The sequence below is a fragment of the Lytechinus variegatus genome, chromosome 17 (assembly GCF_018143015.1).
Source record: "Lytechinus variegatus isolate NC3 chromosome 17, Lvar_3.0, whole genome shotgun sequence".
Taxonomy (NCBI): Eukaryota; Metazoa; Echinodermata; class Echinoidea; order Temnopleuroida; family Toxopneustidae; genus Lytechinus; species Lytechinus variegatus.
In genome coordinates this window covers 1,797,992-1,820,315 of record NC_054756.1, presented here as the reverse complement: position 1 = coordinate 1,820,315, position 22,324 = coordinate 1,797,992, and the positions used below count along the sequence as shown (strand labels likewise).

The following is a 22,324-nucleotide window of genomic DNA, read 5'->3' as shown; positions in this document are numbered from 1 at the left end:
GCAGCCAATCACAGTCAAGTTTTCCATGGTAGTTGCCATAATAACAAAGTTACTTGAAAGTCTTTATGAAATGGCTACCTGTATGTTGTGCATTTTTCAATTATAAAGTCATAGAGACATAGCTGAAAAGATTAAAGGGTTGGTTGCATGGGTTTAAGCTGACATTCGAGGAAACTCAGGAAAGAACTCAAAATTCTCAGATTAAAACAATGTGATGATGAAATGAAGAAATATTGCATGAAACAACAAAGCACATATTTAAGTAAGAACGAATTCATATTAAGGCATACTAATATGTTAAATGAATTTTTATTACAGAGGATGTTAATACCATGGAACTTGTGTGAAGATTGTCTGACATAGCAACAACTACATGTATGCCCGTTACCCAGGGAAAAAAATACACGGGGGCTCGGGGCGATTTTGCCCCCGAAATGCCCTAAAGAGCCCTGGAAAACTAAAATGGAGCCCCTGAAATTCATATAGGGTACAATGTAAACTTTAACACAAAAATTAGGATATTTGGGCTAGTGAGCTCAAAAATAGCCCCGGAAAATAAACTATTAATTTTTTCTATGTCTTTAACATATATTACAATATGTTTACTTTATATAACCAATGCATTCAAAATGTACGAATGTATCCTTACTGATCTGTATCATGTTTTATTGGAAAGTGTCAATAAAATACTATTGAAATATAAAAAAATAACCAATGCATTTCTTGACAACTTGAGAACTTTTCTGATGAGTGTCAAATATTATATTTTATAGCAAGAAGCAGCATGGAATCATAGTTCATCAAAATAAATTTTAAAAAGGCTAATTAAATGGATTTTTGCAATACCACTGAGCACAGAGGGAATCATTTAAAAATTTGATTCTGATAGTCCTGATTATTCAAAAACTTTTTTTATTTCAAACCATCAATACCACTTTCCTGATGGAACAAGGACTGTCTTAACGGTCGCTAATCTCTTTGCTTTTAAATAATAATTTGAATATATGTCACTTTTTACAGAGGATACAAAAGCACTGTTTTATGGCATATAAAGACAAGTTATGGTTTACAGCTGTGTGTTATAAGATGTTTCTTAAGAGATTAAGAGAATAGATGTTCCAGTGATGTGGTGGGAGTTTGTTCCAAAAACTGGGGGGCAAGAGTTTGGAGAGATTGGAGATTGCATTTAGGAATGATATAGGAGGGATCAGGGCCCCGTCTTACAAAGAGTTAAGATTGATCCAATCAATCGTAACACTATGGAAATCCATCAGTGTCCAAAATTTTTCTACAGGAAATTTGCACAATATCCTTTGTAAAAAAAGAGAAGCACTGTGAATTTTCAAGAAAACAATAAATGCATGAATATACATCATGCTAGAAAATATTTTGAACAAACATGCTTAGTAGATGTTGACGTTGCTGGCCGTCCATAGTTACGATCGATCAGATCAATTGCAACTCTTTGAAAGAAGGGGCCCAGATGTATAAGAAGAGAGTATGTTTATCTTTGTTGCTGAAATAGCGAAGAAACAGTGTTATCAATGGCTTAGATCTACTTGGTGAATTGTTTCCTTTGACTTGTTTCTTTCCCTATCTACAGGATAACCCCAGACTGGATATGTCAACACTGCTCTTGAACCTCAGACAGGATATTGATAATTCATACAGCCTTATTGTAAGTGAAAGGCAGGGGTCCTTTCCCACTGCTTCAGAATATAATTGTGATCTCAAGCCCATAATCACAAAGCTGTCCTAAATCAAACCTTGTATATAAAAAGCTTCTAGCTGAGGTGTGGCTGTTCCAGCTATCTTTAAAGCCTGTGTATAGCTTTGGTAAAGGGTCAATAATGTGACTGATAATCGAATATCATCTAATATGACAGTCTTACTGAAGCGTAGAGACCGGTAGATATTTTTCCAACTGCACTTCTCTGAGAAAATTTCAAATATTCAAATTTTGGATATATAGTGCCCTCTCTCGGCGATGTTTGTTTTAAATTTAAAAAATGGGCATTCAAGCACTTATCTTATAAATTTAGTGATTAGATATCCAAAAGTTACAAAGAACATATCTTGAAAGTTTCAGCCCATTCCATGATTTGGAATAGGATTTAATTGAAAGACAAAAACATACAGATATTTTAATTTGATCGGGTGACCCGATCAAGTTAAATTTCCATGTAAAATCGCAAAATTTATCCTGTAAAACACATTTTCATTTCATATCCTCCACATCATAACTGTTATAGGGCATATCCATTCATATTAGCTAGCAATGAATTGGAATAGTGATAGGTGCATTTTGGTGGATTTACCAAAACTATACACAAGCTTAAATATAGACCAATGCTACCATAAGAAAATGCTCCCATATACTGTATGTAGTATGTAGATCCATTGATTTGAACAGGGAAGGGTGGTTGGCAAATAAAAGGTCTTTTGGTATTCATAAAACATGGGCTGCAAACCTAATTGAAGCTATGCCTATTTGCATAGGATTGTAAATTCTGTCATAAAAAATATGTAGGCATAATCATTCAATAGTAAACAAAATATGAAAATAAAAGCCATGATCTAAATAAACATTCATCCATTTGAATCATGAAAGCCAATTTATGATGTGTCAATTAATTTTGTCAATGTTAACGCCCTTTCCAATTGAATGAATCCACTGGATTTGTGAGATTATAGGAAGACACTTGTGGTTTATTTCCATCTGTCTGGCTACCAAGAATATTGTTCATTGATTGTGTCAGGCTCCTAATTCCAAGAATTGAATAATAATTCCTATTGACTTTGAGTCCAGGTTGATTGTAATTTTGTACATATCTGTGGGAGCTCAAGTAATAAATTCCAAGTAACAGACTATTGTAATTTCTTGGTTTTCTTTCTTTTCAAATTAGCTATATTTCATACTAACTTTTGATTAACACTATACATGTAACCCTTGAACCCTCAGAAGAACAGACTGTGGTTGAAGAGGGTCATCCAGCCCACGAATGGATAGTAAATAAATAAATAAAAAGTAACCAGCAAAGGAATAAGATACTGCTATCATCATTATCATCATCATCATCACCACCAACATTATCATCATCATCAACATCATCACCATCAAAATCATCATCATCATCACCACCATCATCATCATCATCATCATTATCATCATCATCATACTGTCATAATAATCATTATTATTAAGATTACCATGAATTTAACTTAAAATCTTAAATCACTTTAGTACAATGTATCAACCCCACCAACACCCCGACCTCCTTCCTTGGAATTCAGGATTCATTATAAACTTATGTACTGTACATCTCTGTGATGACGAGCTCATTATTCATACATGTTAGATACATGTAGGCCAATGCCTCATCTAATTCATTGGTTTCACCAGTAAGTGTAGGGAAATTTTTTTTTATCATTAATGTATGAATAAGAAATGCATCCTCTGTCAACTTATTCAAAACTAAACTGAAATCCCCCCTCTTTTAAGAGAGTTTTTAATAAATAAGTCACTTTTTTGTTATGTATTTTGTAGAAATAATTAATCTTTACTCATTTTTCTTCGATTAATTTAGCGAACTTAAATTTACTTCTAAAATTTTTGCATATCCTGTTAATAATTGTTTTCCTGCTTATCTGTTATGTACATGTATTGTAATGCGCAGTTGAGTATATCCAAACAAAAATTGCACAATATAAATTTACAATTATTATTATTATTATTAATCATTGTTCAATATCAAGTCCCTCATGTACACTGATTTTATCCTGAAAGTCAAAGGTCATTTGGTCAGTTCTCTAAAGGCCACTGCACACCTAACGACTGCTCGCGATCCAATTTTGGAACTAATACCCTTTTTACACAGGCTAAATTTCCTTAACCCCGTACTATAGGTGGGGCTAAATGGCAATTTAGCCCCACCTATAGTAAGGGGTTAAGCTTAGCCCACTTTCTTTTTACACAGCATTTTTGCAACGTGGGCTAACCCCACCTATAGTACGGGATTGGCCCTGCAAAAAAGCAGGGTTATCCCACCAATTGCGGTGCTAAGAGCAATAGTACGGGGTTAAGATCGCATGTGTAAAACGAAAGTGGGCTAAGCTTAACCCCGTACTATAGGTGGGGCTAAATGGCAATTTGGCCCCACCTATAGTACGGGGTTAAGGAAATTGTAGCGTGTGTAAAAAGTGTACGAGTGAAGTACTTGTACTACGAATGATCGACAAAAACCACTAGTCCGGGGTTAGCGAGTTTCGTGTGTGAAAAGCAAGCATTCCTTATCCGGGGTTAGCAATAACAATTTGGCATGTGTGAAAAGGAAAAAAAATAGTACGGGGTTAAGGATAGTACGGGGTTAGCGATAGTCCGGGGTTAAGAAAATCCTGTGTAAAAAGGGCATAATTGTATATTGCTCATTTTTTGAAGATGTGAGTGGAACATATCATTTTATTTGAGGTTAAAATTAATAGAAAGAATAACATAACATTTTTAAAGACTGCAAGCCTTTATTTTGAAGTAAAGGCCAAATCAATTTCGAATCGTAACCAATCGTACGACTGCTATGACGTCATTACGACTAGATGTCAAATTTGCTGTTATTCTAAGAAGGATGATAGCATAGTCACAGATTTGAACATAGGTATTCGTACAGTGATTTAGAACAGAACACAGTAAGATATTCCAAGTCTCAATATTAGCATCAAATTCTACTACATGTTATTCTGAAATCGGGTCGCAGACCAATCGTAAGGTGTGTGGTCACCTTAACACAGACACTATGCAGTGACTCACCTCTATTTTTATGAAGTCAAAGTCATTTTCCCTCTGTCTTTGCATTTGCATGTCAAATATAAATACTGGTATGTATAAATATGTATACATCTACATATACTTCCCCAACTCTTTCTTGCATCCATTAGTATCCTAGCAGTGCCAGTAAACACAAATTCTTTTTAGGTGGTCTGTCTATGACAGATCACCTATTGTTTTCGTCAGAATTTTCTTTCTTTATTTCTTTATTTCTTTCTTTATTCTTGGCACCTATGTTTGTCGCCAACTTTTCTCGAAATTGGCTAAATCAATTTTGCTGATTTTTTCGTCATATATAGAATCTATCATAGAGACCTCAAAAAAAGCTTTTCAAGGTCATATGGTCATGATGACGTCATCTACACGCCATTTTGTAAAATTCTTCATTTGATCATATCTTCATTATCAATTATCAAAAATTAACAATATTTACATGACATTAACTTCATGTCAAGGGTCAACTGTCAATGTCATCAAAGGTCATGTAAAGGTCATGACGCGCGCGTACGCGCGCGTCAAAGGTAAAAAAATCGTCCAAATGACCTATAAATTTTTTTGGGTACGTTTCAGGTCATTTTAAGCATTTCAAAAATTTGCGCGCGCGCACGTATGCGCGCGCGTTTCCGCGCGTTACACCTTAACGCAACGCAGAAAAACCGTTTCTTTTAATATGTTTGCATTGAAAATAAAATTCTGAACAATTTGATACCTTGATCAACCTTCTACGACCATTAATATAGAAATTAACACCCGTTAAAGTTTGCAGCACGTGTGCGCGCGAGCTCTCACTATAGGCCATATATGGGCAAAAACATGCCTATTGCAAATTCACTGTAGCTCTTTAAATAGTCCGTTGACCCCCAACTTTTTTTTCATATATCGATAGAGTATTAGTTGTACATTTGATTTCATGTCACCATTGTCCCTCAATTTGATCATGACGTCATCAAAATGGCGCCTAAACTAGAAATTTCATTTTTTCAAAAATGACGTCATCAAATTTATGCAAATTTGGTTCTAACTTCTCGAATATATATCGTTTTTCGCCCAGATTTCAATATGTTGTAGTTTAGAATGTATTCTTTCTGCTAAGTAAACATGAATTTTCGTTTTGAGAAACGCATCATTGCGTAAAACAGCGATGAAAAGAGGCATATCATTTTTCCTCATTTTGCGTGTAATCTCTATGGGACATGACTTTTTCTCAAAACTAGATTCGACATTCCTCTATTTCGTGAGCCATATCTCCATTTTTTTTAGTCGGGTTTCCCTGAGCTTTTAGTATGTTGTAGCTGAGATTCTAAGCTTTCGGAAGTGTGCCCTCCATTTTTTGATCAGATGCCGGGATCATGCCCGTATTTCGCTGGCAAAATTGGAATTGTAATTCTCAAATTTGCTTACGTGTAAAGTCTATGGGGAATATCGTAGCTCAATGGATAACGCATTTGACTTGCTTTCTCGAGGGCGGAGGTTCGAGTCCTGGGGTGAACAAGATGATTTTTTTTTCAATTTTTTTTTTCTTTTTGCCACCTCTTACATCACCCTTTATGATAATTAAAAGGCATAAAAGTTTAAATTTAGCAAGATAAAACAGATTATAATTGCTTTTTTCATATCACATGTATTTTGCGTGTAATCTCTATGGGACATGACTTTTTCTCTAAACTAGATTCGACATTCCTCTATTTCGTGAGCCATATCTCCATTGTTTCTTGTCAGTTTTCCCTGAGCTTTTAGTATGTTGTAGCTGAGATTATAAGCTTGTGTCTGTGTGCCCTCCATTTTTTGATCAGATGCCGGGATCATGCACGTATTTCGCTTGCGAAATTGGACTTATAATTCTCAAAATTGCTTACGTGTATTCTCAATGGGAAATATCGTGGCTCAATGGATAACGCACTTGACTTGTGTTCTCGGGGGCGGAGGTTCGAATCCTGAGGTGAACAAGATGATTTTTTTCCCCATTTTTTTTCTTTTTGCCAACTCTTACATGATCCTTTATGATAATTAAAACGTATAAAAGTTAAAATTTAGCAAGATAAAACAGATTTTATTACTTTTTTTCATATCACCTGTATTGTCGTACATCAAAGAGACCCTTTTCACAGTGCTTTATCGTCTCCCGTCTTTCACAAGTATTCCATCCATAATTAACACCCCGTCGTCATCATGAAGATTATATTGATCTGCATGAACATGGTAATAGTGATCATGATGGCGAGAATAAAGACAGACCACCTAATTCGTCCGCATGACGAATTAAATTCTAGTATTATTTATAATCACTTCCATGAACTGTGTGTGTACCAGAGCTGTTAGTTCACAACTAGCTCAAGAATATAAGCTCAGAACAAGATTTGATCAACTGATCAAAATGGCCTGTGCTTTAATACATTATTTTGTTGTTGAGGCTGTAATAATATTTGAACATGGACGTAAATGTACAATAAATGAGTAAAAGAATGCATGTACATGTTCAATATAAGTATTAGCATTTTTTTAATACACATTGTAAATTTAAAATGATAATCTCCAACCATTCTTCCATTGTCAAATCACTGGATCGTCCCTAATCCATCTCCCTCATTCCATTCTCTTTTTTTTTCTCTCTCTCTTTATCCCCTATCTCTTTTCCTCCTGCCTTCCTCTATCTCTCTCTCCCTCTGTATGTGGTATAATCTCTCTTCTTTTGGTCGGTTTGTCATGCTCTTCCTCTCTCTTTCTTCCTCTATCTCTCTCCCTCTCTCCCTTTCTCTCCGTTCCTCCACCTAGGATCAATACCGATGACCATCTCATTAATCATTGATGCGTTGTCTTGGTTTCATCGTCTCCTGCTATTTAATCAAAGAGGATTTTATCATTTCGTTCTACTCCTTTTCAACTCCCTCCCTCCTTCCCTCGGTTTATTTATTAAATAATAATATACTAATTTATATAGCGCAGAAACCATTTGCATATATTCTACTGCGCTGCAATTTAGAGCTGGTGAAATGCTTGAAAAACAAAATTAGAAAAAGGGGATAAAGAAATGTATGGGAGTTATTTGAACAGATAGGTTTTCAATTTAAGTTTGAACGTTTCTATTGATGGACAGGATCTCACAACATACGGCAAACCATTCCATAACTTTGGGGCTGTACAGGCAAAAGCACGATCTCCCAAAGTTATATTTGTATTACGAGAGGGGATGTGAAGGAGCAAATTATCATTAGAACTATGCAGGTTGTGAGTGTCTGTGAACTTTTCTTTGTAAAAGCTCAGAAATTTAACTGGGGGCTTGACCACTGAGTGTCTTGTATACAATTAGCAAAATCTTGAAAGATATTCGTTGGCGAACTGAAAGCCAGTGCAGATCTTTTTTTTTCAATTGGTTTAATCCCAATTCATCAAATTACCAACTCTTCTACTATAAACTGGTCTACCATCAGTTCGTCCAACATCCGCATGGTTCAATTGCCATTTCATCCACTCACCATTTTGTCTAATGACCAGTTGGTCCATTAGCCATTTAGTCCATACGCCATTTGGTCTTATTGAACTAAATGTTCATTGGATGAAATGAATGTAAAGATAATGGACATTAGACCAAATGGTTATGAGACAAAATGGTCACAGACAAATTGGTGATTAGACTGGACCAATTGATTATTGGACAAATGGTTGTTAGACAAAATATTGGACGGCTAAATGAAGGTAGACCATGTGGAGATTGGACGAGTTGGCATTCGATGAATTGGCAATTTATCCTTCACCCTACCCCTCTTTCCTCCCCTCTACCCCTCTTTCTCCCTCCCCCCCCCCCCCCCTCTCTCTCTCTCCCTCCCCCTCCTAGGATCAATACCGATGACCATCTCATTAATCATTGATGCGTTGTCTTGGTTTCTTCTTCTGCTAATCACAAAGTATCTCATCCTGCTCCATTTCAACCTTGCCCTCCCCCACCACTCTTTCTCCCCCCACTCTCTCCCCACCCCCTCTCTCTTTATCAAGCCCCCCCCCCTCCCCCATGATCAATACCGATGACCATCTCATTTATCATTGATGCGTTGTCCTGGTTTCATCTACTACTGCTAATCTTAGAGGATTTTATTCTACTCCATTTCACTTCACCTACCATCCTCCTTCATCCTCCTACTGCATCCTTCTCCTTCTACCGCCAAACACTCACCATCATTCACATTAGCTAAATTCACTGTATAAGCTTGTTCTTTCAGCATCTCTCTAAACGCTGGGGATGCCTTCACAACCCCCACCCCCATCAGTTATTGTCCTGTTTAATAAAAAAAATATTCATCTATTGAATCATTCTAAAAGGGCATTTACTACTCTTATTATGATTGTAGAATTCACCCTCAAATTGTCAGGATAGAATGAGGATCAGAATAATGTGCACTTGGCAATAAAAACCATGTTCATGAATTCGGGAATAGTCTGCATTATCTTCTATGAGTGCCGCAAGGAACCAGTGTGGATCATTGTCACGGTAACCACTACTTCAATCAGAGAATATATTCAGAGCACCGTGAAAACATAATTTTCACAAGTATAACAAATTTATTGATGGTTGAAATTTACTACTGTTATAGATTTTTTCCCATATATTTTTTTCTTACATGAAATATCAGAATTCGGGACATCCAGAAGTTTGAAATATTCTGTAATGCAATGAAAGTGGGCTTGTACGTTTATAGAAGTTTTTCCCATATTTTTTTCTAACATGAAATTTCAGAAATTGGGACAACCAGAAGTTTCAAATCCTGTGTAATGCAATGAAACCGGGCTTGTGCATGTACCTTTATATAGTTTTTTTCTCATATTTTTTTTCTAACATGAAATTTCAGAAATCTGGACAACCAGAAGTTTCAAATATCCTGTAAAACAATGAAACTGGGCTTGTACCTATATGTAATTTTTTCTCATATTTTTTCTAAGATGAAATTTCAGAAAACTGTATGCCCAGATTTTTGGTTGTGTAAAAAGTTGAAAATCTGGAGGAACAAGAAAAAAATCGGGACAGTGGGCAGGTCTGAAATTTAGTTGCAGTGTGAATGAACCGCTGGTGGTAGGGTCCATGTTAATACCTCGAGATGGTATGCATACATTAGCCATGTCCTTACATACATGTACCATCCTGTGGGATAAATGACTGCTAACACTGCAAGGAGAAATTATTTACCAAGAGACAGGGGTTGATTAGACATGGAGAGAATAAGGGAAGTGATGGGACAAGGAAGAGAAGAGAGGGAGAGAGGGTGGGATGTAAAGAGAGAGGGGGAGGGAAAGATGAAGCCATAGACAGAGGCCCATATTCTGAAGTCAATGTTAACTTTGGCCATAATGGTCAAACTCTGTGCTGAAATTATGGAAAGCCAAAATGTTAAAATTATGTTTACATATATTGTTCATTTCTTTGTTGTGTTCTTTCTCCCAGAGGTGTGAGTGGTCACAGATAAAAAGCTGAAGAGTGTTGAATAAGTCTGAAACTGAAAGAGTCCCTATACTCTTTGTACAGAGGAAAGGCCAAAATAGGCTGAAATTAAGCTGAAAATCAAAACAAAAAATCTAAAATCAGCTAATAATCTGAAATCTAATACCCCTGGGGGGTGTTTCACAAAGATTTAAGTATGACTTAGAGTCGCACTTAAATGCCTAGTTGCGCGCAGTATAAAAGGCATGACAGCATTGGTCAGATCATGCCAAGAGGACGCGCACTACTGCGTATAGATCAATAAGACTGCGCGTTGCATATCATATACGCGTCGACATTTAAGTGCGACCTAAGTCATACTTAAATCTATGTGAAACACCCCCCTGTTCACCATGTTTTAATGGTTAAATAATATATTTTAGTTTTAATTCCAAGAAAGTTGTGAATGAATTGAGCACTAATTGTGATTGTACTAATAAACTGAACCTCTAATGTAATGTAAGGAATTTGTGTCACGATTGGCTATCCATGGTTAAACCACAACTTTCAACCAGAGTTGAAACTAAACTGTAGTTCAGAACACGAGCCTAAGAGTCTTGTCTACAGGTTTCACAATGATGCACTACATACGGTGGAAACAAAGGTGTTTAACTACACAACCAGTTTTAACAGAGGACCACACCAAGCATTTTACACCAGTAACACTGATCAGTGTTATAACACATTCAGTATGTTATTTCAATAACACATTCAGTATGTTATTTCAATACTCTCTTACCTTATGACCAAACTGGATGGAGTATTTGTAACACCTGATGATGTGGTGCTCTCAGAACACTAACTGGTGTAGTTCTTATCACCAAAATTTTACAGTGTACACCTTCTTTGGGATTGATTAAATACCCAGTGTCTTATTAACACTTGATGATGTGGTGCTCTCAGAACACTAACTGGTGTAGTTCTTAACACCAAATTTTCACAGCATACATGTATGCCTTCTTTGGGATTAATAATCCATAGAGTATTTCGAACAAATGATAGTTTAGTGCCCTGATAACATTGTTTAGTGATATTCTAAACACCTTGGTTTACACTACACTCAAAATACTACTTACGACTTTGAAGGTACTCTAAGAGAGATCCATTGATCATGAGTTCAGTGACGATATAGATAGGTTGATCTCTCGTACACACTGCATAAAGCTGGATTAGTTTAGGATGCCTGAGTTTCTTCATTATCTGGGCTTCCTTCAAGAAATCATCTGTGTTCATTGTATCTACAAATTCACAATAAAGAGAAGGAAAATTACATTGTAAAATAAAGCAATTCTAATTTTAAAACCAAGTTAATACATGGAGAGAATTCTGGTGTTTGATTTTTTATTCAAAATATGAACATATCAAAGCAATAAAATTATGGTACCTGTATATTTTCAAGGTAAAGATGAAGTGTATAGACATTAGACAACAAAATAACTGCAGTCACTGAACGAGATCATTATCAATATCAATTTTTATCACATTCATATACAAAGGTTACAAAACTCTTTAATTTCATCATAAATTCATTACCAAACACAAAAAAAAATTATCAAAGCTTAACTTGATATTTTGTTGCAAAAGATTGTGGACTACAGTATATATTTTTTTTTTTTTACTCCACTTTTTCCATAATGGGTCACTTTTCTGGTGCTACACAAATGTATACATGCACATGTACACTACTGTCTTATACACTTCACAGTCGAGATGAATGTACACAATGTAGGGGAGACCAAGGTTAGTTGGAACGCAGGGTAAGTTGAAACATTGTAATTTTCTCTAAAGCCTGTAAAATGAATTTATGCATATTCCCTCAATTTATTGCAATAACAATTCAACACTATTGTGTCATTAATAGCAATAAATTGAGGGAAGTATTGGATAAATTCATTTCACAGGCTATAAAAAAATACAATGTTTCAACTTACCCCGGGTTCTCCCCTACATATGTAAGGGTTACTGGCTGATTACAGACTGAAGCTTTATGCAGTATAATAGTGCCTTCATTCCAACACCTACACAGAATAAACCAATTAACTTTAAGCCTTCATGTCTGGCACACTAAGCCTCACTGTTAACAGGTGCCACGCCCATTCTTAACAGGGGATTTCCCTGTGAGGTAATGTACACAGGTCACCTCAGGTCATCAACAATGGCTCAATGATTACAAAGAGTGGCTTTGTATTATCAAAGAGGAATATATTAACTGTACATACTGTACATATGATACAAACATCTACGCCAACAAAGCTGCATGTGTGGATTGATTATTAGTACTAGCGCTGGTTGACATTTTATTTCAATGGTACATGTAGTTGATTATTGCCGGTCAAATATTGCTAGGTCCTCTGGTTACAAGGCGAGGGTCAATACCACTATACCAGAGCTATTCCATCCATTGATTTTTCAACTGTTAATTAGGGGGAAATAATCAGAACAATACTACAAGTATAAGTTATTTTTTCCTTTCCAGTACTCCTAAAATGGAATTTTCCTTTTAAATAGAACCCACCTTTACTGGCTATTTGATATAAAGTGTTACAGGTCTATTTACCTTCTGTGTATTTTTCACTATTTTATATACCATTCATGAATATCAAAAAGCTATTTGCCATTACGCCAGCAAAGTTATACTCCATGCATTCATTCTTTTTTTATGAAATATTAGGAATACATCGCTTTCTTAGAAAAGATTTTTCTCTCAATTCTGATCTTCAGTATGGTCTCGTCTATTTACATAATGAGGTGTAAATGCGAATGAAGATTATTCTAATGAAAAGAACTGTTCAACTGAATGACCTTGTTACTGCTGAAGTTGTATCATCAGAAACCACAGCTAATTTAATGGTGGTTGAACAACGCAAAAAAGTAAGGAAATATGTGTCTTGATGCAGGAAAATACAATAAAATCACACTGTTCCAACTAATGTTCTTTTTTATACAACAATGTAATCATGGATAAACAAGAATAAAGACACTTAAATGTCACACACATTTATAAGAGGACTTCCGCATGGATCATTTTCACAATGGATTTGGGTATTGCTAAGAAATTTGCGGAAAGGGGGAGTCTTTTTTTGTGGGTTGGTTTTTTGGCTTTAAAGGTTCATAAAACTTATTTATGCATCAAGTAAAATTTCATGAACTAGATATAATCTCTATATTCAAGAAGTTCCTAAGAACATTTTGGTTTTGGGCATCTGCATTCATTTATGTATATGTTTTTGTATATATTAGGTTAATTGAAAATGTGAACGCTTTGGGCCATTTGTGTAAAGTGTGTTATAAATATTGGCCCGTATTCTGAAGTCGGGTTAGCTTAAACACAGGTTTAAAGTTGTGGTTTAAGACTTTAAGACTTTAAGTATGGATAGCCAATTGCTATACATAAATCACTAACAGTAGAGATATCATACATTGTACTTCAGCTCATTTGGCTCTCAAATCATTCATAATTGTCTAGGAAGTATTAATAGATGATTGTCTTCACCATTGAAGAATCAGGAAAGAGCAAAGTAAACATAAGAAACACACAATTTAATAACAATTTTGACACTTTTGACTTCCCATAATTTCAGCACAGAGTTCTAAGTTAAACCTGACTTCAGAATACGGTCCATTGGGTATTATTACTATTATTATCTGATTGTACTTATACTACTTTCTTGGTAGCACAACTTTCTCTCATTTTACTAGATACCATTTAATGATGCATAGTTGAGAGTGAATCTACATGTATGCACATACCAAGACCTTAATACCAATCTCTCTTCTACACCCCCCCCCCTCTCTTTCCCCTCTGTTTTCCCCATCTTGTGAATACCTTATTACATATTTCCTTTTCATTACAGATAATTACACTTCATGTGTGAAGTGAGATGGTCATATGGTGACCCATCTATGTAATGAGTTTCCGATGAGACAAAGTTACAGACACTGGGCCAACTCAATTCTCTTTCTTATAATAAACTACAATCGAGATAATTATTAAAAAGAAAAAAACCTTGATACATTGTCATCATTTCTTCATGAGAAACTTTTCTTCAAAATGCCCCTTCCAATCATTTCTTATGGTCCAAATTGCTTTTTTTTATATTATAAATTTGATTTGGTTGGCAAATGATGTACTCACATACACACTCTGCAATCTTCCAAACACATACAAGATAATGGTGTGGAACTTGAGAGGAAATTTATATATTCAGTCCTCAAAAAGAGATGAAACAAATTCAAATCAAACTCAAATGCAAATTAATCTCAAATTGCATCACTACAAAATGTACAAATTAAAATTAATCTTTTAGACTTGAGTTTGATCTGAATCAATTGCACTTCATTGTCAGTCAGGGTCATGATCATGCACAAAGAGCAAATTATTGTGAAAACCTTGAGATGTAAATGTTATTCAGAGTATTACGATCAAAACCTGTGTTCCACTTTGCAAAGTCATTGTGATGTCATGATATGGTTTAAAGTAGGTGATGGGTGAATTCAATAGAACACTGCATGTGTGCGTGGATCAATGTTTTTTTGCAAACATTTTTATACAATCTGATGTCTGAGTAAGCCAGTACAAAGAAAGAATTAGAAACCAACATCCGCACATGTGCATGCCACCTACAGGTCATTTGAACTACTGTTGTACAAATCGAGGTGGGTAACCTCACCAGCTTATGACATTCGTGACATGCAGTAAACGGATGTATTGTACGAGTAGGCCCTACATGTTCAACCAGAGTAAACTGGTTCATAAATAGTAATATCAGTTCATTAAGCAGCCATGCAAGAAAACCACATGAAGTTTGAACTTCCTAACAAGTTCAGAGAAATACAGATATTTTACCACAAAAAATAAGACACCTAGATGTATAAAAGAATTATAGCGCAATGTAGGCACGCTATTAAAAGTACAAGAACCCAGATAAGTTCTTTTGAAATACATGTATATGTATCCATATTTTCAATTACTATGCCTAAATCAAGAGCAGTTAAATCATTTTATTCACTGCTTAATAAATTTGGAATATTCCTTAATTAAATTAATGAAAAAAAGAGCATTCCACTTTTATTGAAATGGACACAAAAAAAATTCATCTGAACTGGTAAAGAATGATTCAATTCTGACGCGGACTTGATATGTAACGCGCAATCTTATTGATTAATAAAGCAGTAGTGCAAGTCATCTTCGCATGATTTGACCGATACGGTGACGCCTTTTATACCAAGCGCAATTGGGACATTATGTACGACTCTTAGGTCACTTTGTGAAACAGCCCCCTTGATCTAAACGATGTATTCAGGCCTCGGGGACAATACACAACAATTTATCTTGTGCATTACATTCACACCCAATCTCACCAGTAAAATTCCCAAGATGCTTGCATTAAATATACTCAAGTAAATATGACGCGCATCCATGATGTTTTCTATGATCTGATGGGTCTGAGAGCGTCCATTGATATTCTCTCCTCCGTCCCCCTACCCTATGGGTGAGCTGGAGACACTAATACGGCAAGGATTTCAGATAATGCATTCATTTTGGTAATGATGTTCATCTATATCCCTGGTGCCACAATTCATTGCAAAACTATACCGCCCAAATACAAACTGGTAGTCTTCAAAATCATACAACTGTACAGAATTTTTTTTTTTGGGGGGGGGTAACTTTCAAAATCTACTCCAGACACATTGACACATTCAAAACATTGGATCATAAGCTTTACAATCTTAATGAATGAGAACTTCCCCCTGGGCTCTTTTTTATTTTACAGGGCTATTTTATAATTCGATCATAAATTGTGTGATTGGTCAAACTTAGCATGCCACATGTAATCAAAACATTCACCTGACCAACATGATGGCATTAGAGGACATTAAATGTTTATAAAAATCCAAGAAAATATACAAATGAAATACATACATGGTCTAAGACCTATTTGTGATCATTTTTTTTCTCTCTCTATTAAAGCTAATCTTAATGTCAGACTTATTGCAGCAGGGCTTGTCCAGCTTTGGAATCAAATGGTTCGTTAGAGTGTTCATAGATACAGGTAGTACCAAAGATGATAAAAATCTATCCATTGGGGAGGATCCCTGTATCACTGAACTGCATCATTCCATTCCTGATATTAAGCAGAGTTATCATCATGATTTTTTAAAATAAAAAATATTCAACTTCAACAATTTCAAGGTATTATTAAGACGTCGTTTTGCTGCCCCCGCTCAGATAACGCAATGTATTTGCTAGACAAAATGGCTATTGGACCAATTGAACCCTCCCACCCTGGTTTCAAGTAGTGGTTTGACTATGGACAGCCAATTGGGCACTTAACAGAACACATAACTCATATGACACCCAAATTGTTCATAATTGTCTGGGAATGATAACTGAAGTATTTTTCTTCATTATGAAAGCACACATAATTTTTGAATTGCTGGCTTCTCATGACTTTAACAGACTTAGATCGTGGTGTATGTTAAACCTGACTGCAGAATACGGGCCTATAAAAAAGTCTGGTGTCATGAACTGATGAACTGGCCAGAGCCATGGATTCAGATTATGCCCGTGTTGGCATACATCATATGGTGCCAGCTTTGTGTGCTAGAGTTTAATAATCATCTTATATCATGCCTAGTCTCATGGTCCAGACACAAAAGGCCTAAGCCTATGATAACGGGTAATAGAATTGTTAATTTCTCTGTTTTTGTAAACAACTCTAAAAAAACATACAAATGAATAAAAAAAATCATAATAAATGAGTATAAACAAGTATCTAATCAAATCTCTTTATTTATATTAATAAATTAATAAGAAAGGAAGAGAGAAAGAAATGATAAATATTTAATAAATAAATTTTATGATCAGTATAAACATATAATTCATCATGTTGTCATACATGACACTATATCAAATAACCTTTGACTACAATAAAAAACATACATGTTTCAATTGAAAAAAGGTATATTTTCATCATCAATGCAAATTTTTATCAAGACTTATTTATCAAAATTTTGCAATCGATTGCAATCGGTGAAATTTCTGCAACACCTGTATGTGAATATAAAGTCAAGTACATGTATCACGTGATTGTGTGCTTTTAACCATGTGCACAACAAAAACTAGAAATTCAATAGCCTGGCTATTCGTCCGGAAATGAACCTACACCACGAGATGACATTATTCCTGAAAGGTTAGACTAGAAGTTCTATCTTTGCTGGAGGGGTGAGCAAGTCATCAATCTGGGGACAAGCTTTATGTCTTATTATTACTCTCAATCATATTTCATTTCACAGTGGCACCACTCTCTACAACTATACTTCATTATCATTTCTATAAACAGAGATAACAATTATTCTTTTCTAACACCAGGCCCCCTCCCCAAAAAAAGAGAGAATGAAATTAAGGAGATGTTTATATTCAAGTTCAAAACAATGATAATGTAGCAAATAAATTGAATAAAACTGAATTAGCTTTCCACCTGTGATAATAATCATAAAATCTAATAGTTCAAACTATCCAATGAAACAACTTTTTGCACAGATTACAGAATGAAATCAACTGCATGTATTACATTTCCTTGTTGTTGAAGCAAGGAACATACAGCACATCTTCACAGAAAAAATTGCCACAATAATCTTTTTTTTTCTTCAATAGTAGAAGTCAGACAAAGAAATGGCTTTTCGGAGTCAATCATATCTTAACAGTTGAGTTTCAGTGTGTGACTACTGATCATCTTCATTGTCCTGCACTACATTTTAACCAAATATGGTCACAGTTTAATTCCCTCGAAGGAATACATCCTTTTATGTGAAATGTCAAAAGAATTTTTTATGATTTGTATTTCAGACACTTCCTGGTTGTGGTATGTGAGATGTTTTGTTAATAAATTCAGGGGATTTCTAGATAACTTTTAAATTTCATAGATGAATATTATACAGCATAGGAAACATGAGGGCAACAGGCGGTTACACCCTCCTGACTATCAAAATCGCCCTAAAATTTCCCAAACATGTATGCTTTGGGGTGACCATCATTTCTAGAGTAGCCCCAAAAATCTGTCACAAACAAAGATTATTCAGAAAATCAATATTCAGCAGAATAATTACAGTTGAATAATATTTTTACTGCATAACTGCTTATGCCCCTAAAGAGAAGCTATACATTACGATGAAAGAAACAGCCCAAAAAAATTTGCAATCACCCCAACCTGGAAATAAAATAGCCCCTAAAAAAACACACAAAAACAGATAAACCTCATTTGAAATTCTTTTCCTGCCCCAATTCCTCATCTGGTGTAGATTCCTCCTCCTTAATATAATTCTGATCTAATAAACTTCACCTCCATCCTCATTATCTCTGTCAGCACCATATCATCATCATCATCACAATTTATTTCTAATATATTGTTTACGCTTATCCTCATTATTGTCAATATCATCATCATCACCATCATCAGTATCAGCAACAGCAGCAGCAACAGCATCATCATCATCATCATTTCATCTTCATCATCATGATCATCATCATTGATGTCAGCACACAGCACCATCAGATCATCATCATCATCACCACCACCATCATCATCATTTCATCATCATCATCATCATGATCATCATCATTGATGTCAGCACACAGCACCATCAGATCATCATCATCATCACCATCATCATCATCACCACCATCATCATCATCATTTCATCATCATCATCATCATCATGATCATCATCATTGATGTCAGCACACAGCACCATCAGATCATCATCAACAGCAGCACCACCATCATCATCATCATCCTCATCATCATCAAATATCTCATTATTTCATATTCATCATTACCATTAATTCACATTTTTTAATGGGAATTATTCAATTATAAAGAAAAAGTCCAAGAAATATCATATGCCCTGGCCTCAGACAAGCACATCTGCATGTATGTGTCATGCCTTTATCACTATTACAATCTCTCGGAACAATCATAATTTGTGGGAAATACTAGATTACACATACAGATAGGATATCTGGCCAAGAAACGGACAGTGTATTGTGAATTCTAGCCATAATTCCTTAATGATAGAAGGCCGGAGGAATGGAAAACAGAGTTATCATTTTACCTCCCCGAGGGAGATAGAGAAGATAAGATTTCTGGAGCGTCAATCCTTCACAGATAAAACGAAAAGAGATTCATCACAAGGATGAGTTGCTTTACGAATGTAGGGACCTTAAAGCTCTGTCTATATGTCCGATAATTGGGTATAACCAACAATTTGCCTTGGAGACGGGGTAGGGAAAAGGGAATAATCCTTCATTCATAATGTGCTGTGCAAAAAAGGGTGTGGCTGAAATACTTCATTCGATGTATCAATGCAAATAAGAATGAAAAAGGTGGATGTAACTGCATAATTCTTTTATCATAGACAACTGGTATTTGGATTAGTCTGGAGTATTTGAATATTGATAATACCACTTTCTGAAGGGGTTATTCAGCTTGCAAAATCTTCTTGTGAAATCCTTGTCTTTAGCCCACATCTAAAAATGTTGTCTAAATAGAGTGTTGTGGCCCAGTGGCAGTGGATTCTTCTGACTTTGAGAACCATATATTGAATGCTTACATTGGTTTGATAGCAACACAACGTTGAACAAATGATGTAATTTGAGTGAAGATTTGTTTTCCTTTTATGTTTCCACAAATAGTCAACTTTGACTGAGAGTGAAAAGTATGAGCTGTGAGTGTCAATTAGATTGAGGTACGTTCATCTTTCTTTTTCAGATCTTGTGATGCCCATGAGCATATCTACGTAGTGGAATTATGAGTGGTAGAGGCATGTATTTACGAATAATTTTAGGTAAAACGTAAGCCTTTGTGAAAAACCAGCCCTAAATATGGAGAAGTTTGAAGCTTGAGGTACATTGTAACCCAACTGCTTCTTAGGTGTTCAACCCTCAAGAATAGGCCTGAGTCATTACACCTATTTTTAAAAAAGTTTCAACGCTATTGAAAAAAAACATCCCCCAAATTTGCTGAAATTTTACATTTCACATCTTTACATCAATGAAATACCCATATATTTCCCACAATTTCTTGACGTTGTTTTGATTTAGTTGGAAACTATCCAAGAACATTCCCATCTTTCTTGACTCTGGAAGTCGATTTTCAGTCAATGACACATTTGGTCGACACCATGAAAGTCTACACGTGGGACCACAATAATGGCATGCGGTTACCACTTACCGTTCTTTAACGTCTTGATTGCAACGGGTGTGGTGTTGTTCCATAGTCCTTCCCAGACTTCACCAAACTGTCCTGTCCCTCGTAGACTCTTCAGCTGTAAGGAACTCCTTGGGATCTCCCATTGATCAACGGTGTTGTATGAAAGGCCTCGTGTCTGAGGCTTTTCAACCTGAAAATTTCACAAGAACAAAGTGAGGTTAAATGTAGAGTAGATGGAGGAGCATGCATCCACACAGATGTACAAATCTAGCATACATCTATATCAAAACACGCTGTTAAAACTCAGGTGTTACTGACACCAACTGGTATCCCAAAAGGACCCGATCATAAGGTGTTAAGATTACACCTGAGTTTGAAGAAATAGAGAGTTTAACACAAATTCAAAGGGGAAGGGGAAGGTTCAACCTGAAGAAAAGTCATAACTTTGTAAAAATACCTCCAAAATAATAAAAGATATTAAGAAAGGGTTGAGGGGCAGGTTAAAGAAACTTGAAAACAAGCAAGCAAAGTGACCGAGCATGTCATTAGGGCACTTTCAAATTTTTATAAGTAAATTTGTGCACTGTTTTGATGAAATTTGCGAAAGTTTACAGTAAAAAATGTAGGATTTCAAAATCTTTGGGGGGTACAGCTGCCCCCTACTGCATACGGCCATGATTTTTACATCAGTCTACATTATGTTCCAGCGCTCACATATAAACTAGCTCATCTATTCTACATGCTGGAGATTGCGCTTTATTGTATTAATTGAAGTTTCTGACAAGGCACTCTCTATTTGCAATCCAAGCAAAGATACACATGCCTACTTAAACCAGATTTTCATCTATCTGGTCATGTAAGGATTATGAGTTCCAGATGAACCTTAAAGGGGAAGTTCACCCTGACAAAAAGTTTATTGTAAAAATAGCAGAAAAAATAATAAAAAATATTGCCAAAGGTTTGAGAAAAATCCATCAAGTAATTAAGAAGATATTAGAATTTCAATTATTTGATTTGTGACGTCATATGCGAGCAGCATTCCTACATAGCGAATGGTAAAAAATCAATGAAATGTCATTTTCTCAGAAAATTGAAAATGGTTTTCACTGTACCTTTTGTATATCAATAGACAAATCATTTCATACCCGATCATGAATAGAAAACAAAATTAAGTCATCAGGAACCATACAAAATTTGAAATTCATGCATTCTATATTACATAACACATGGGGCAGCTGCTCGTTTATGACGTCACAAATCCAAAACTTTGAACTCTAATAACTTTCTTACTCTTTAACGGATTTTCCTCAAACCTTCACCAATATTTTTTATTATTTTTTCTGCTATTTTTACAACAAAGTTTTCTTTAGGGTGAACTTCCCCTTTAAAATGCTCATATTTTCCCTTGTCTCAGTGTCTTTATATCTGGACATACATATAATGGAGAAAATGATCCAAAAAATTAAATAAAAGAAAGCCTGCTTACAATTTTTTTACTGGGAAACGCTCCCCTTTTGTCATCATAGCCGAATGAACCACACCACATCAGATTCAATATCACTTCAACGTAACACTATATCTCAATTTACATGGGGCCCTCACAAAAAGGCTGCATAATGTACAAGTATAACATTCAACAAACACCTTTGTAGACACTACAGTACATACCTCATGCATGCTACATGTAGGTATTGTATGGAGAAGATGCCTATATTCTTACAATTTTGAGGACACCATTTTGTAAACAACTTGACAATTTGGGTGTGGCACTCTGCTTCACTGCAGCTGGTCTGCAAGAAAATCCCCTGCCCAAAAGCAGATTTA

At 35.4% G+C, this 22,324-nt stretch overlaps 1 protein-coding gene across 2 annotated transcripts in view; it reads right to left on the bottom strand.

The window, feature by feature from the left end:
* Positions 1-22,324, bottom strand: part of LOC121430496 (tyrosine-protein kinase SRK2-like) — a 58,046-nt gene that overhangs the window by 11,842 nt on the left and 23,880 nt on the right. For both annotated transcript variants that reach the window (XM_041627780.1, XM_041627779.1), the window contains exons 4-5: positions 20,522-20,690; positions 11,366-11,527 (exon numbers count right to left, since the gene is read on the bottom strand). In XM_041627780.1, the coding sequence (XP_041483714.1) occupies positions 11,366-11,527; positions 20,522-20,690 (331 nt within the window). The remainder of the gene's footprint in view (positions 1-11,365; positions 11,528-20,521; positions 20,691-22,324) is intronic.